Source organism: Arvicola amphibius, chromosome 3, assembly GCF_903992535.2.
Source record: "Arvicola amphibius chromosome 3, mArvAmp1.2, whole genome shotgun sequence".
Classification (NCBI taxonomy): Eukaryota; Metazoa; Chordata; class Mammalia; order Rodentia; family Cricetidae; genus Arvicola; species Arvicola amphibius.
Genome location: NC_052049.1, coordinates 24,227,838 through 24,243,989, shown reverse-complemented (window position 1 = coordinate 24,243,989; position 16,152 = coordinate 24,227,838). Strand labels below are relative to the sequence as shown.

General features: G+C 38.1%; 1 protein-coding gene across 1 annotated transcript in view; it reads right to left on the bottom strand.

Annotated features, from left to right (window-relative positions):
- The window catches only part of Spef2 (sperm flagellar 2), a 158,086-nt gene that overhangs the window by 26,268 nt on the left and 115,666 nt on the right, over positions 1-16,152 (bottom strand). Inside the window, exons 27-30 of the mRNA XM_038321484.1 lie at positions 8,677-8,830; positions 6,610-6,738; positions 3,646-3,784; positions 2,154-2,383 (exon numbers count right to left, since the gene is read on the bottom strand). Of these exons, the coding sequence (XP_038177412.1) occupies positions 2,154-2,383; positions 3,646-3,784; positions 6,610-6,738; positions 8,677-8,830 (652 nt within the window). The remainder of the gene's footprint in view (positions 1-2,153; positions 2,384-3,645; positions 3,785-6,609; positions 6,739-8,676; positions 8,831-16,152) is intronic.

Below are 16,152 nucleotides of genomic sequence, written 5' to 3'. Positions count from 1 at the left end.
TTATGCGGGAGAATTGTCTGTATTCTGTCACTCATGTTTTAAATAAACACTGATTGGCCAGGCAGGGAGTATAGGCAGGTCAACCAGACAGGAAGCAGAGACAGGGCGATGAGAACAGAAGAATTCTGGGAAGGAGGAAGTCCATTTCTCCCAGTCCTGCCAAGACCACAGAAGAAGCAAGATGTAATCCACCTGGCTGAGAAAGGTACCAAGCCATGTGGCTAACATAGATAAGAACAATGGGTTAATATAAGCTACAAGAGTTAACAAGAAGCCTGAGCTAATGGGCCAATCAGTTTTATAACTTATGGAGATCTCTGTGTGATTTTCTTTGGGGCTTGCTGGCTGTGGGGTACCGGGCGGGACAGAAACCCCAACAAGCAGGCCCCTCAATGTTACATTTATATATTGAGGTATGTGTGTGTCTGGTTGTCAAATACCATTTGCTATTTAGTTTTAAATTCTTAGCCGGAATGTAATCTTTGACTTTGAGGATATATTGAAGAATGTGTTATGATATTCACCATAATTACTTGGATCCCTTTAGAAATAAATTATTAATAACTTATAATTTTCAAAAGTTCACTTTTAGCTACTCAAGTGCCTCTAAATGGTTTTGTTAGTCCACAAATCAGATTGTTTCCTCTCAGTTACCATTATTTTGCATGTAAATGTATAGCATGGACAAAATGAATAGCTACTCCAACTTCAAAATGAAATCATGTGATAAAAGGGCATTGTGGAGGTTGGGGCAATGGCACTTAAGGGCCTATAGTTTGCTCCCAGTACCCATAGGTGGCTCATCACTACATGTGACCATAGTTCTAGGGCTTCTCATGCTTGCCGCTGATCTCCACTAGCATCAGGTATGTCCATGATTTTTTACACATATTTCATGAAGGCATTCATACACACACACACACACACACACACACACTAAAATACAAATTTAAAATACATTGTAAAATTCATTCAAGGGAAAGAGGATAGACTCTGTCTAGCTAGAAGGTAACAGGGTTTTGGGGTTGGCTTCTGACAAAGTTGAATTTTTGGCATTTGCTAGTGTCCACATTAATCTTGTCCAAATATTGCCATCATGTCTATCCTTAGACACATTGTGTGCTTATATATATTGGATGCATAAAGATTTCTCAAGCTATTTGATGAGCTGACACATGCCAGTGCATGTGTTCACACAAGGCAATATTGGTCTCGGCAAGGAAACTATAGACTATAGAGTGAGTTGTCACTGTTGCTTTCAATGATATTTTCTATGAATTTCTGTAAATACTGGGACTAATTTTCAAAAAGTGACTGAGTTTATATTAAAACCCATTGACTGTCTCTATAGAAAAGAGATGTTTTCCTAATAATTAGGACATTTGGACAAGTAAAATGAACCTATTTTTGAAAGACAACTTTGTTCACATATAAAATGAACATACTTTCAATTAGCAGAGTCCAAAATTTATATGGTCATAAACATACTGCTTAACAGCTCTGTGATGGAATGTTTGGTTCTGGTGATTATAGAAGATGATCCTACACACATATCAGTCTGAATTTACATAGGATACTAACTGGTCGGGCTCACTGCAGAAGGCATAGAACTGTCATGATCAAATTGGAAGACATTCAAGAATTTATGTGAAGAAAATAACGTAAGCATTCATGCAACCAAATAAATTAGGCAAGTATCTTTCAGTAACTCATTTGTTCTGATTAAGATCTACGAGGCACTGAAGGAAAAGGCAGTTATAAGAGGGACATACTTTACTTCCTAGTATTCCCTCCCTGGCTAGATAGAAACACAAATTCAGCATCCCCAGTACAGCTCTGCTTAGAAGTATGAACAAAGATTACCTTCCATATGTCAAATGGAGTCAAAGGAGGAGGAAGACAGGAGAAAAGAGTTACCAAGGATGATCACTGCCACACCCCCACACTGCTGGAGAGTCAGTCACTGTAACTCTCCTCCTTGTTTGATTCAGATGAATGCTCCTTAGAGCAAATAGCTGACAAACTGGAACAGAGCAAGGTCTCCGTGCAGTACCACACACTCCAACAGAGCTCGCTCGTCTTCTTGCCAAGTGATAGCCACCACAGGCAATTCTAATCATCTTGGGTTTTATCTATGGTGATTCTTTTCTTACCTTTAGGTGCCATATCTAAGAACTGATCTCGGAGATTGTCAAGCTGTTCAATTGTCAGGGTGCCATCTTCTTCCTTTTCTACTGGTGGGGGACGGGTTGGTGGGACAGCATCTGGGAAGACTTTTACATCTCCATTGATGTAGAAGTCTTCTTGGCTTAAATAAATCTCATTTTGAATTTTTGTAGATGTTTCAATGTAGTAGCGAGCTACTTCAGTCAATTTCTCTATACTAAAAATAGCAAAATGAACAGGGTGATTCCCATTGAAAATTTTATTAGATTAGTAGTTAATTTAATAAGATACACAGACACACAAAAGCTAACATATTACATGGTAAGTTAGATGATTCTATAGATATTTAAAGATTTTAATTTATCTTAGGCAGGGTACGGATTAATAAAAATAAAAACAAAACATACTCATTACGTAGCTAATACAGTTTAGTTTTATGAAAAGCTGAACAAGAAGAGATTCTATTAAACTTGGTTTTATTAGTATTGAAAAATACTTTTCTATGTAACAAAGATTTTATCAAAGGGTAGATTATTTTTCAAAATAAGTTAATATGGCAGATCACAGTGTTCAATAAAATTTATTTACTTTTATAAAAGCAAAAAATAGCTTTTTTCCCTAGCTTTTTGCCAAAGGATTTAATGTTACCCAGGACACACTTGGTAGAATAACCTCCAGTGCATAATGTTCAAAGCTGGATGATATGCCCATGAGCAGCAACAATTGAGGGCTACCAACTGTTATGGGTCCTAGCTTCTCACCTATAATGTGCTTGCCGTAGTTCCATGGTAAGTCAGGGGTCTGGAGTGTTTTATTTGTAAAATAAAGTCATTAATATTTACTCCGTTTTTAATGATGAGTTATAGGAAATCACACAGGTAATGGGTATAAATAGTGGATAGTTAATGGCCTAATGGAAGGTAATTTAAAGGTGTCTTAAATATTAGACATAATCAAATGTACCACCACGGTAATGAACAAAAAATTTTTGCTTGCTCTTATGATGAAAGATTGAACATTGCAAGATGATGGATACATATTCTGTCTTTTTATAATGAGCAACAAAATATTAATATGCTGAAACTTTAAAAAGAATGATCAGTTCCTGGCCTTGAAAAGCTGCCCTTGAATTTAACTACTTCTAATGCTCATTGTGAATGTTCATATAAAGGTTGCTAATTAGTGTGTGGTTTAGTGTTCTACTACTGGGGGACATTCAGAAGATTACCACGTGGAACCTTAGTCCATGTGAATAAGGAGTGTTTCCATATACTTGCTGAGATTTGGCCAGAATCAGAATATCAAATGACTGTGCACCACCTAGTGGAAGGTTGTTACGAGTAATTTCAATACAGAAGAAAGAAATTGCCAGGATAATAGATTCAGGGTTCAAAGAGATTTGACAGTAACTCTCTCTCTCTCTCTCTTTCTCTCTCTCTCTCTCTCTCATATATATTAGCTGTAGAGAACTTTACTTACCTGGCCATTTCATTTAAATATCTCTGGCCAAGCCATTTTTCCATCAACTTGTAGACATCAACCACTTTTGTTACTAAATTTTCAAGGACAGTCAAAGCTTTTGTCTTTATTAGTTCAAGTCGAAATTGTGTGGCTGATTCTATTTAAAAAGAGAAAAATGAAATGTAAATAAACTGAACTCAGAAAGACAAATCATATGCTTCCTTATTCCTATGGAATCTGTATTTCAAAGATGCATAAAAGGAGAAAGGTGGCTACTTAGAAAGTATACTGGGAGTGAGGGAATCCAGAGACAGTAATTAGGCATGAATATAATCAAAGTATGTTATATGCAAGTATAAAGAAACCATAATGAAAGCTCTTGTTTTGTAAAATTAATATACACCAATGTAAAAGAGAAAGAGGGATCTTTACTGTATTACATATACATACATTTTTACAATGACTCAAATCTACTTATACCAATCACACTTTGGTTTATGAAGTTACATTTAATTGTAGGTAAGGTGGCATCCATCTCAGAAAAGCAAAACAAACAAAACAAAAAAACGTGCAGTGAAATTTTTCAAGATTTTAACATTATTCATGATCTTTATATTGAATATATTGAATAGTACTCTTTTAACAATATGCTCTTTGATAAGCTTGATTGTCTACAAGATCACATATTGATTCGTTGTTCTTAAGCTATAGCTTTAACTGTGTTTTCTCTTCTTTCCCCACTTCAGTCCCAAATCCAACTCCACAGCATTTAGAGTCACCTGAGTCTTGTCCCATCTGCCTTCCTCCAGATGTCAGAGCAGCCCTACTTCTGCTCAGGGATCATTTGGACCAGCTTCCACAGGGACGGGATCTTACATGTGTTGAAGCAGGGTCTAATGGACAATGTGTGATCTGGCTGCCCGGTCCCCAAGTCACTTCTTTGGGGCTTATCTCCTCCATTTAATAGCTACCCACTGAATAGTTTTATATCCTTTTTGCTTTGACCCATACCTCTGCTTTCTCTTCCTGCCCCTGGTTTGCCTCCTAAGCACATTTTTTCCATACTCTTCTGGTTCAGCTAACATTTCTCTTGGGAGTCTTTCTTGATGCCTTGACACCTTGTCTCAAATGTCTATTTCCAACATCATAGAATGCTATGTGACTGTCCATATCCCTTGGCTTCTAGCTTGATTACAGATGTACACGTGTCTTAGCAACCACCACAGGACACGGCCTACAGTAAAAAACTTGATCACTTTTGTAACGTGAAGAAAAATTTTATGTCACTGAGGTTCTTGTATCAGGCGAATTTAAAGATGAAGCATACTGGAAGCCATGGGAATCAGATGTGGAGACAGACACTGAGGAGAGAGACATATACGTTCTACTCTCCAGATGCCTTGCAGCTCCCCGGGTTCAAGTCACTCCTGATTTTTATGCTGGATTATGGGAGTAGGGCGTGGTAGAGTGGGTAGTGTGGTGAAGGGAGAATAAAGGAGAGAAAAAAGTGTTGGAAAACATCCTTACTTTATGTCACCATAGCAAAAATTTTCTAGTTGGCCCAATATGTCCATGTTATAGTTTAGGTTCAAAGGGAATCCCAAAAAAGAGCAGGTCCACTGACTTGGTCTGAGATGGTAGTCTTGACTCAGCTCAAGCTGGACTCTGGAGGATTACTGGCCAAAAGACAAAAGTTCATTCTCACCATTCCTCAGGAACCTGTGAAACTGGTTTCTGTCTGCCAGGAAGAGCCACTTCCCTATTGACACAAACCCAGCGTGCCTAGCAAAACTACTAGGCCACAAGCTCCTTCTCCCACCACCCTAAACTTTCAGGCTATTCTAGTTCATAGGATTTCCTCCCTAAACCTTGGACTATGGGTTTTTCTTTATATACCACAAGGATTTTCTCTGGCCCTTGCCAGTCTGCCCCAGAGTGGTAGTCACAAATGCTTTAGATTTCCCCAAAGGCCTCTGACTATGCCTCTCTCATATATAAAATTAAAACCTTCTTCTCTGTGGGTTATAGCAGGCGTTCTCGAACCACCATCTCTCAAATCATGACATAACTTAACCTGTTTCTCTTCACCTGCATTTTGCCTGGGGGCTTTTTTATTTTTATTTTTGTTGACCTCTACATTTTTCTCTGCTGCCCTTCCTGTCTCTCCCCTCCCCCTCAACCCTCTTCCAAGGTCCCCAAGCTCCCAATTTACTCAGGAGATCTAGTCATTTTCTACTACCCTGGGGGCTTTTTACCTTTCTTTCATTCTTTAAGTCCTACTTGTCTGGCTGGCTGGTATCTTATCTTTCTCTCTGGTTCTCTGTGGAGCCTAGATTCCTCCTCCTATTCTCTTTGCCAGCAACTTGCACCTATTCTTCTACTGCCTAGCTATTTATCGGTTGTTCAGATTTTTATTATACTGATCGGGTGCCTTAGGCAGATACAGCAACACATCTTTACATAGTTAAACAAATGTAGTGAAAGAAATGTAACACATCTTTATGTAGGTAAAGTAATATCCTACAAGAATGGATGGGTCATTTTGGTGGCTTCTCTGCGCCTTTGTTTACAGGATAGCTTTGTCACCTAGGATATTGACAATTCTTTCTTTCCATAGACTATCTTTGCTCAAGTCCTGATATTCTAAATTCCATTCTGAACTGTGCTAAAAGACAATGAAAAGAGCCCTGGGAGAATAGGTCTTGCAGAGACCTTGCTGAGTTTAGGGAAGAAGCCTTTAACCTGAGCAGAGATGTGAGGACTCTTTACTGATTGTTCCTTCTCAGAGCTTACTAGGCTTTGGCTAGGACTTCTTTCCTTTTTTTCTTTTGAAAATAGTTATTTACTTTTTAAACTTTATGTATATGAGTGTACTGCCTGCTTAATAGTTATGTACAACACATGTGTGCCTGGTGCCAGCAGAGATCAGGAGGCAGCCTTGCATTCCTTGGAAACTGGAGCTTATTCAATTCCTCCTCCTACCTTCCAACTGCAGGGCAGCAAGGTGTTCTTCCTTAATCCTGAGCCTCAGCTCATTCCTCCTCTCCATTTCGGCTAGTTCCTCGGGAGAGACTGTGATGGGGCTGACCTCGGCCACAGGTGACGACTTTCCTGAAAGGGAACTGAGACATGGTGAGTAAATCACCAGACTATGGGTTTATGGAGATGGCACTTGTACGGTGTGACAACGCAGCAAAATCTGTAGAGTCGGAAACTGGCCGAGATTTTGAAAGGGGGAATTTTGGACTCTCTGGGGTGGGTAATGAAGTATCGACCACGTCTCATTGAGAATTCTGTGACTTTCTGGTCTGCATCCATAACAAAACATGCTGTGTCACATCTTAAGAAGAAAGCAAGGTGAGTAGCATGTGCTGAAGTGATTATGGAATTTTAAAAAGTGATAAATTAGTCACCTGCAAAATTTTTAATTTGAAACTAGTTCTTAGTTTTGTTTTATTTTTGTCTTCTCCAAGAAAAGGCAAAAAAATAACTTCAAAAAGATATGGCTGAAACATAGAAATGCTCAAGAATATGCATCCAAACTAATTTTCTTTTAATTTGTTCCCACCTACAAGTATTTCAGTGACTGAGCAAGCTGATTGGAAAGTAAGAGCCTGTAGATGTTTGCTGAGGATCTGCCCATGGCAATGTGATTCTATTTCGAGCACAGTTTGTGATTTCTACACAGTCCAATAATCATTCTTGAGGGTATGATTACATGGACTTCAAATTACGTGAAGGAAAGGAACTGTGAGTGGAAAGGTCTATTTGCTGTGCTCGAAATTGCATATCTAGATTACAAATGAAGGAGAAATTAATCTCTGCATTTGTTCCGTCATCTGACTAATTAAAGATTTGACTTGACCGCTTACTCCATTCAAGTAAACAGAGATGTTGCTTTTAAATGCCGAAGCTTTGGCTTATTAGAATATGAGATGGACTGAAGTGGCTCGTTCCTTCCCAAATACCTCTCTTCCCTTTGCTTCAAGGGTCACCGCCGCCCCTCCCCTTATTGTCAGTGTTTGTTATTGTTTTCACAAGTGTCTTTGCCATCCATCATAGAGCATTTCCTCCACATAGCTTGTGGTGAGACTTTGTTTGTGCTCTAATATTAAAGTTTTCATGAAGATCAGAGTGCTGAGCTAGCCACTAGTTAGCTCTAGAGGCCAGGCAATGGTGGCGCACACATTTAATCCCAGCACTGGGAAGGCAGAGGCAGACTGATCTCTGTGAGATCAAGGCCACCCCGGGTTACACAGGATTGATCCAATCTAAAAGAAACAGAGCCAGGTAGTGGTGGTTGATACCTTTCATCCCAGTACTTGGGATTCACACACCTTTAAACCCAACACTAAGGAGGTGGAGACAGGAAGGGTTATGGCTGGGCAGAGAGAATATAAGACACACATGGTGGGGGAAGGGACAAGAGCTCACTCAAGGCTTCAGACTGCTTGGAGAGACCGGATACCAAATACCCCATTCGGTCTGAGGAGTAGGGGTAAGGACTCCCTTGCCTCTCTGATCTTTTAGCTTTCACCCCCTTATATTCTACTCTGTATTTTTATTACCAATTAGAATTCATACTACAGTAGGTGCTTAATAAACATACAGTTGCGGAAACTTTCCTCTTGTGCTGTCTCCTATTCCTTGTCTCAAATTACATTTAAAAATGTCCACATGGAAACAATGAGAGGGAAGAATAACGCTTGTGTTGTTGCTTCACGTCAACACGAGTTCTCTCTCAGCCTGTTTTCTAGAGATTGTTCTCCATTTATGCTCTGAGGCAAAGGATTAGGTAGTAGTGCTCCAGCAGAAAACAATTTGCTTAGATTCAAGTACCCCAGAGACCTGTGAACACAGAGCCTTTTAACTTCTACAGCAGACATGAGCCCCTCTGCAGGGACTTCCCAGGTCAGGAGTGCTAAGAGTTTAAAGCTGCCTTCGAGAAACATCTGTTGGCCACAACGGCTATGTGCTTAAAAGAATCAGGTGGCGCTGATATGCCTGGTTAAAAGCTTGTTTCGTACCCGGTCCTACCACCCTGAATACCTTTTCCTTTCTTTTCTGCCTTTTTCTTCTTGGGAGGCTCCTTCTCCTTCTTGGCTTTTTTATTTGCACCCGACTGAGGGGACTTTTCTTTGGAATCCATTGTGGGCGATTCTTTTTCTTCTTCTATCAGCCTTTGGTGGACTTCAGCAGCTACCTGTACGGTAGTGGTATTTCAGTTAGGGCGGTGTTTAACAAACATGATAAACCCTTGAATTTACCCACTTAGATCCATGGAAGCTTCCTTCTTCTGTGAACAATGAGGCCCAGAAGCACACAGTTCTGATTGGCTGATCTAGTCTCCAACTGCTATTCCTATTTCCCTGTCTAAAAGGAGGCTGGCATCTATTAATCCCTGATGGCAAGGCATCCTTACGTGCACTCATTTTGAACTCTAAATTGGTAAACATAGGGTTTTGCACATGTTCCTGTAGTTTTATCTTCACTGATAAAGCAGACTGACTACATCTTAGGCTTGAAGGCTATTTTATAGTAAAAACAAGGTAAAGTCACCCCTGCTTATGAATTTTCCAAGTATCTCCGTTGTAGCTAATCTCCCATCACTCTCGTGAATGTCTGGATTATGTTATATCATCACTCTATGATAGTTAAAGGAAATTACATCCTCACACTGAGGTGATATAGACCTTTTCAGGGTCGTCTACACCGCCTCTCTGCTTTAAGATTTGCAACACACTTTAGGTTATACAAAGTCTTGTCTTAGTGCTACATAGATTAACTCAGAAGATGTTTTATTTATATAAACACAGGACATTAAATACTATACAATAACTCTTTTTCTAACAGACACACACACACACATTCTCTCTCTCACACACACTGAACACATTGAAGAGCTGAATGGTGGCTATTAGGGCTTGAAGGTGTGATATAGATATGAAAATGGTATAGGAGTTCCTTCTATTTGTGCGTTGCTTTCATTGGTTAATGAGTAAAGAATCTGCCTTGGCCTAGTTGATAGGGCAGAACTTAGATAGGTGGAGAAGACAGAACTGAATTCTGGGAATAAGAAAGGAGAGTCGAGAGATGCCATGGATCCGTGGCTGGAGGTACATGTGCTGAAACTTTTCTGGTAAGCCACAACCTCGTGGGGATACACAGATTGATAGAAATAGGTTAAACTAAATGTAAGAGTTAGCCAATAAGAAGTTAGAGCTAATGGCCAAGCAGTGTTTTAATTAATACAGTTCTGTGTGGTTATTTCAGGTGTAAACTAGCCGGGCGGCCGAGACAAACAAGGGGCTTTCTCCATGTAACAAAGGTGGATAGATTGGGTATAAAGAAAAATGTTAAAGGGTGAATGTTTTAGTCAGAAGGAAGAAGTAAATTCCTATGGCCTACTACATAGCATGGTGACGGTAGTTAATAATGCATTTTATATTTCAAAATTGCTAGAGGAGTGGATTTTAAATGTTTATTCTCCAAAAATACTGCCAAGTAAATAAAGTGGTAGATAAACTATCAGTTTGGTTAGTCATTTTAATATGTTTATCTATATCAAGACATCAAAATACAAGCCAAAATATATAATTACTGTTTGTAAATTTAAAATTTAAGAGTATATGCATGTTTACCTATAAAATATCTATGTATGTATCTATCATCTATCTGCGTATGTATCATTAATCAATACATTCACCACATATGTATCTATCAACCTCCCATCATTACCTATAACCTACTTTATCTATTTATCATCTATCACCTATCTAACAATAATCTATCTATCTATCTATCTATCAATCAATCATCTATCTATCTATCATCTGTCTATCTAGCTACCTATCTATCTATAGAAAAATCTCTAAGAGCTATGCCATTAGGTTCTTTCTATTTTTAGAAATACTAGAACTAATACAAGTTTATCTGACTCTAAGGCACTGAAAATTATGAGATCTGAGAAAAAGATATATATATATATATGTATATATATATATATATCACATGCATTCAGAAGGTAAAGAAATAAGAATCAATAAGACTGTATGCATTTCTATAAGCATTTGTTAGGTCCAGATCTGATATGATTTCTGAGATAAATAGAATGAGGAGAATAAAGAATAGTAAAGGAGATATACAGAAATATGGACAAGGCATATTTCCCTCAATTGTCTTTGCAATCTTGTTTGCAAATAGTCAGTAAGACTCCTGACACACTTTATGTTCCATGGCCGAGAATGTAGCCATCCCCAACTGTTTCATGGGCATTAAACCTCATCACCCTAATGGGTATTCATGCTCCCAGACCTGTTTGTGCTCCCGACAACTTTAGGTACATGTACTCTACTTATGGAAGACAGTGTTTCTTAACTAATAGATCTTTATTTTAAAATTGTAAGATGTTGCAGAGTGGTCTGCCAGTAACATGTGAGAGATCCAGAGAAGGTGTATAGAACAAGCTCGTTTGGTTGGCTTGCCCCCCTCCCCAGGTGATCTTTTGAGAAACATGGGTTTCATGCTATCTACTGTGCTTTCAAGTTCTTGGTAAAGTAGAAAGCTTGCTTGTTAACAGTCCCCCATTTAATTGCAAGCAATTCATTTTTTTAAAATTTGTTCTTGCAAAGTAGTGTAAGTTAGCAATTTCCTTTAAAATTGGTCTTATCTCCTTGGTAACAACCTTGTGGTGTTGATGATGATGATGAAGGTAATGATTATTCTTAGCATTTTTCTTGTCCATTTCTCTCAAAGACCTCTACATCTCTTTCAAAAATTAGAAGAATTTAGAATACATTCATTAAAGTAGCTGCTAAGGCTGGAAGGAAATTTAAACATACTGCTTTGATTCTGTAGGTGTTAAATATGACTTCTCTGAAATCATTACATACCTATCAATTAGAAAGTTTTGCTAAAAATTAACATAGCATACTAAATGAATAGTTTTTAGTAAAATTGCCCCTTAGAAAAAGCCTAAATTAAAGTGCAGTTCGTTCCAATTGCACCAATCTCATTTGGAGCTGTTTGCCTACATCCATTTTCTGAATCACACCTGTCTCATTATGAACTCAAAGTTCCCTTAAATGTTTGTTTTCTAACAAGGCATGGTTTAGTCATCTAAGGGTCTGGGTGCTAAACTCATGAGACTACCTTTTCTTTTTAATTTTGTCTGCGTTTAATTGTGCAATATTAGATTTATAGAAGTCTATTGCAACAAAAAAATCTGGATTCATATATTGTTATATATGTTCACATAAGTGATTATTTTTCCTGTGCTTGCTATGAGACATTTCAAAATACAAAAGAAAAATGTACAATTTTAAGTAACCTTTCAGCAAATGAACTATATTTATAGTTTCTAACATACTTCGTACACAGTACTTCACTGAATTTCTTTCAATCATTTGAGAATTTTTCTCACATTATAAAGAAGAAATTGAAGACTGAGAAAAGCTAACAGGTTTTCCAAAACAACGAAACAGACCATGTTTAACTGTGACATGTAACTAACACTCTAGCCATACATCCTGCTCTCTAAGAAGGCAGTATTTTCACAGGTACTTTTAATGGGCTATGCATGAGCTGCCCATTCTGGTTTTGAATTTTAATTAACAAGACAAATAATTCACCATCTTCCTAGAAAATCTCTCTGCACCTGTTTCCCACTTTCTGGGACTTGGTGCTTGTGGTTTCTGTGGTAACCAGTATTGTCATCATCATCTTTTTATTGACTTCAGTGTTTTGAGCACGGCAGCAGCTACAGCACCTTCTCAGGACTATACTGATAATTCAGGATCATGGCAGGTGTGGGCATTGTCCTAGATTAAGGTATATGAAAAGTAGTAAAGCCAAGTTAAGAATTCAGGAAAACACTGGCAAGACAAAAACTACAAAGTGGGGAGGCTTAGTGGATAGAGTGCTGGCTAAGCAAGGGTGAAGACCTGAGTTGGAATCTCTAGAGCTGACGTGTTGGCCCTCTGTGGTCTTAGTGCAGCAAGATCAGAGGTGGAAACATGAGAATCCCCTAAAGTGCATGAGATAGTTAGCCTGGCATTCATCTGTGTAAGAGGCAAGGGCAAATAACAAAGAGATTCTGTTCCAGAGATAGTGGAAAGTGTGGAGAAACATCCAATGTTGTCCTCTGACCACTACACCGGCACTATAACAGGCACATACCCACACTTACATACATGAACATGCACACAAATCACACACACACACACACACACACGATGAATACTATGAGCCAAGTCACTGGGGGAACATTAGAAACTACAAGGATAGGAAAAATTTAGGATTATAGAAGACCCGGGCTTCAGGAAACAAACAAACAAACAAACAAACAAACACCCAATAAATAAAACTTTCAAGAAGCTAACCAAGTACAAGTAGAAGGTACATATTTTAGAAGGGAGAAGAATGCTATGTGTGTCACTATATTGACACAGAAAAAATGAACAAACCTGATCCAGCCAGTTATAAGGTTGATGAGTTAGTGAGGGTAAGACACAAGACAGCTGAGTCCCTGGGACTCCAGGCCAAGGTTTCAGATTCTATAGAGTTACTGGGGATGACCCGTATCACGCTCCTTTTGCATCAATAACTTTTTAAAATAACACCCCTCTCTAAGACTCAGAAAACATGCCAGATGAGGAGGCTGAAAGAATGGAAGAACTGAAGATGTGCAATAAAATGTGCAATAAAAATGGTGTCATCTTAACATGACCGAAGCATTGCATGCATGGACTCCTTGTAGTTGTGGTCAATTACTCAGCATTTGCCCAGGATTGAGCCAATCAGCGCTGCATTATGGGTAAGGGAGAGGTCCATGAGGCTTGTTGCACAAGAGTGTTACCTTCTTCACTGTTGTAGCCACAGATAAGCAGCCCCTGTTCCACTCATAGCTCCTCACCCCCACACAGGCAATAACTCAGATGAAACTTTAATTGGACCACAAGCAAAAGGAAGCTATGAGGACAGAGGAAGGCTCCTTGAGAAGAAGGCTGGCTCTAGGAGAGGGAGTGGGGATGAAGTGGGGGACTGGGTGATGAGAATGCTGAAGTTCATTGTATAAATATATAAAAACATTACATTAAAGTATATTCATTTGTTTGCTTGCTTTTGTGTGTATACGTGGGGGCATGCACATATGTGTACCATAACGTGTGGGTAGATCAGAAGATGGTGTATAAGGTCAATTCTTGCTTCTACCATGAACGTGCAAAAGATCAAACTCTAGCTCGCAGGCTTGGCAGTGAACACCTCTACCCTCTGAGCCATCTTGCTAGCCCTTTGTTCATTTGTTTGTTTAAACAATCTATGATAATTATTTTATCTGTATCTTTTTTAAAAATATAAAATGATTGTTGATATATTTAGGATCTATATCTAATATCTTGATATGTGCTTTTACTGGTTATTCTGAATATTTGATCTCCCTTTGTATTAAATACCAAAAATATTTAATTTTTCCCTTATTTTTGTTTGAAAATAATGGGAACTGATCCACTTAGAAATTACTCTAGCAATAGCATCTGGAGTGACTAAATAATAAATGTGGTTAATAACTTACTATAGGATCCCAGCAGGGCCACCAAGAAAATAGTAATTGAGTGCATTACATCACAACTTACTAGGAGTAAAAACTAAGAGACTTTTAAAATAGAGATACTAAAAGACAAGTGAATATAAACAATCTCAAAGTATAATTTCCTAAAAAAGTTAATTGTAAGTAAAGATCATTCCCAAATAAGATGTTCAAGTCACTAGAAAAGTTTTTCATCTCAACTTTTCCATGATCCCAGTTTCATAGTCTCAAATACACAAAAGGCAAGTATCAGCAAGTTGTAAATAGAAAGAAATAGGTTTATTCTCATAATGTGTAGTTTCAGCACAGCTCTTAATAATTCAAGGAGAAAATAAATGTAATGAGAATAAAAAGAAATATTTAAATTATGTTATATATTTATAATTTTAAACACTTTTGAAATATAAATATATACTCTATGACAAGGAAGGTAAATTACATAACTCTTACATATGACCAAGAAGGTATATGCAAATTAAGCAATGATACACACAAACACACACACAGAGGAAAGCAGTGATGTGTAGATGATAGCATACATTGCCAGGTCTAAAGATGTTCTGTACACTCATTGGTACTAAGAAATATGTGTAAGAATGTTCAAAGTAGCTGTGTCCAATGGCATCAAAATGCAAACCCAAGTGTGGGTCAGTAGCAGCTTGGTTAACTAACTTGTGATACAAGCATGTAACAAAACACTGTATAACAAAGTAATAGAATACAATCACACTCAATAATATGAGATTATGCTAATGAAGTTATAAAAATGAAAACACACACACACACACACACACACACACAAACATGTAAAAGGTTTCCTTAAAATCCAAAGGCAAGCACAAGTACAATAAGCTGTTTAGAAGGTACAGTTCGGGTCAGAAAAGAATTGAATGAAAAGGCAAGACAGTGGTTTGTTGGAGCCTACGGATGTGGATTCATTCCACCTTGACTAAAAGAGAATTCAGGCCTATTCTTGCTTCTTGAAGGTTATTTTTAGGAGATTTGACCCAGGGTGTGGCTACTAACAGGGTATTTTGATCTAGGGTGTGGTTACTTGATGCTCTGGGTATTTGAGAAGGTGATCACTTTGTTCCTTGCACTTTAGTAAAGAGGTCTTTTGTCTTCCTCCTCCTCTTTGGATTGGGGTACATAAAGCTAGAGAAAATAAATACGGGCAGATTCAGTATTCATTGGGTTGCCATCCCAACTCTATTCTGGGTCTCTTATTATTTCTTTTGTATTTCTGTTTTTCTGCCTAATATTTCTAAACTACATGCTCCTACCCTGGAATGTATGAACCCATCAAGGATGGACCCTAACAGTGGTTCACTGAAAAGAGCTAAGGTTGGAAGGTGATGATGAGATGTATCAGCTGCATACCTTCACACTCCTCTCTGTGTACTGGTGTCATGAGTAATACTTTAGTGTTCCTGTAAAGCCATTTAAATTTAACATGTCATGAAATTTTTTTTTTGATGTGGGTAACGTCGACATTTAAAATTTCTTGAAAACAAATATGACAAGAGAAGAGTTTGAAATCATTCTTTGACAGATGAAGAGATAAGGAGAACAAAAGAAAGGTAGGCAAGAAAGAAGACCTTGTTTCAGGGTAATGTCAGACAAAAAGGATCCCAAGGGAAGTTAAGGAGAATGAGATTATAATGAAGGTCCAGTTCCATGACTTTCATAAGACATTTGAGAAGGTTGATACTGTTTTCTGATTAGATAGTGTACTTTAGTGTAATCAAAGAATGCTTAGCACAAAAAGAAAATAAAAGCCAACTGGGCAGAACAGAAACCATGCAGTAGGCTATCCACCTTTCTAGATTTGATTTGTCCACTGTAAAAGGATAGTAATAGGTAGGTACCCTGTTGTGATTTAGAGAAAATAAGAAGCAGATAGGTTGAAGTTGGGAAGTCAACTGGCTATTTGGATT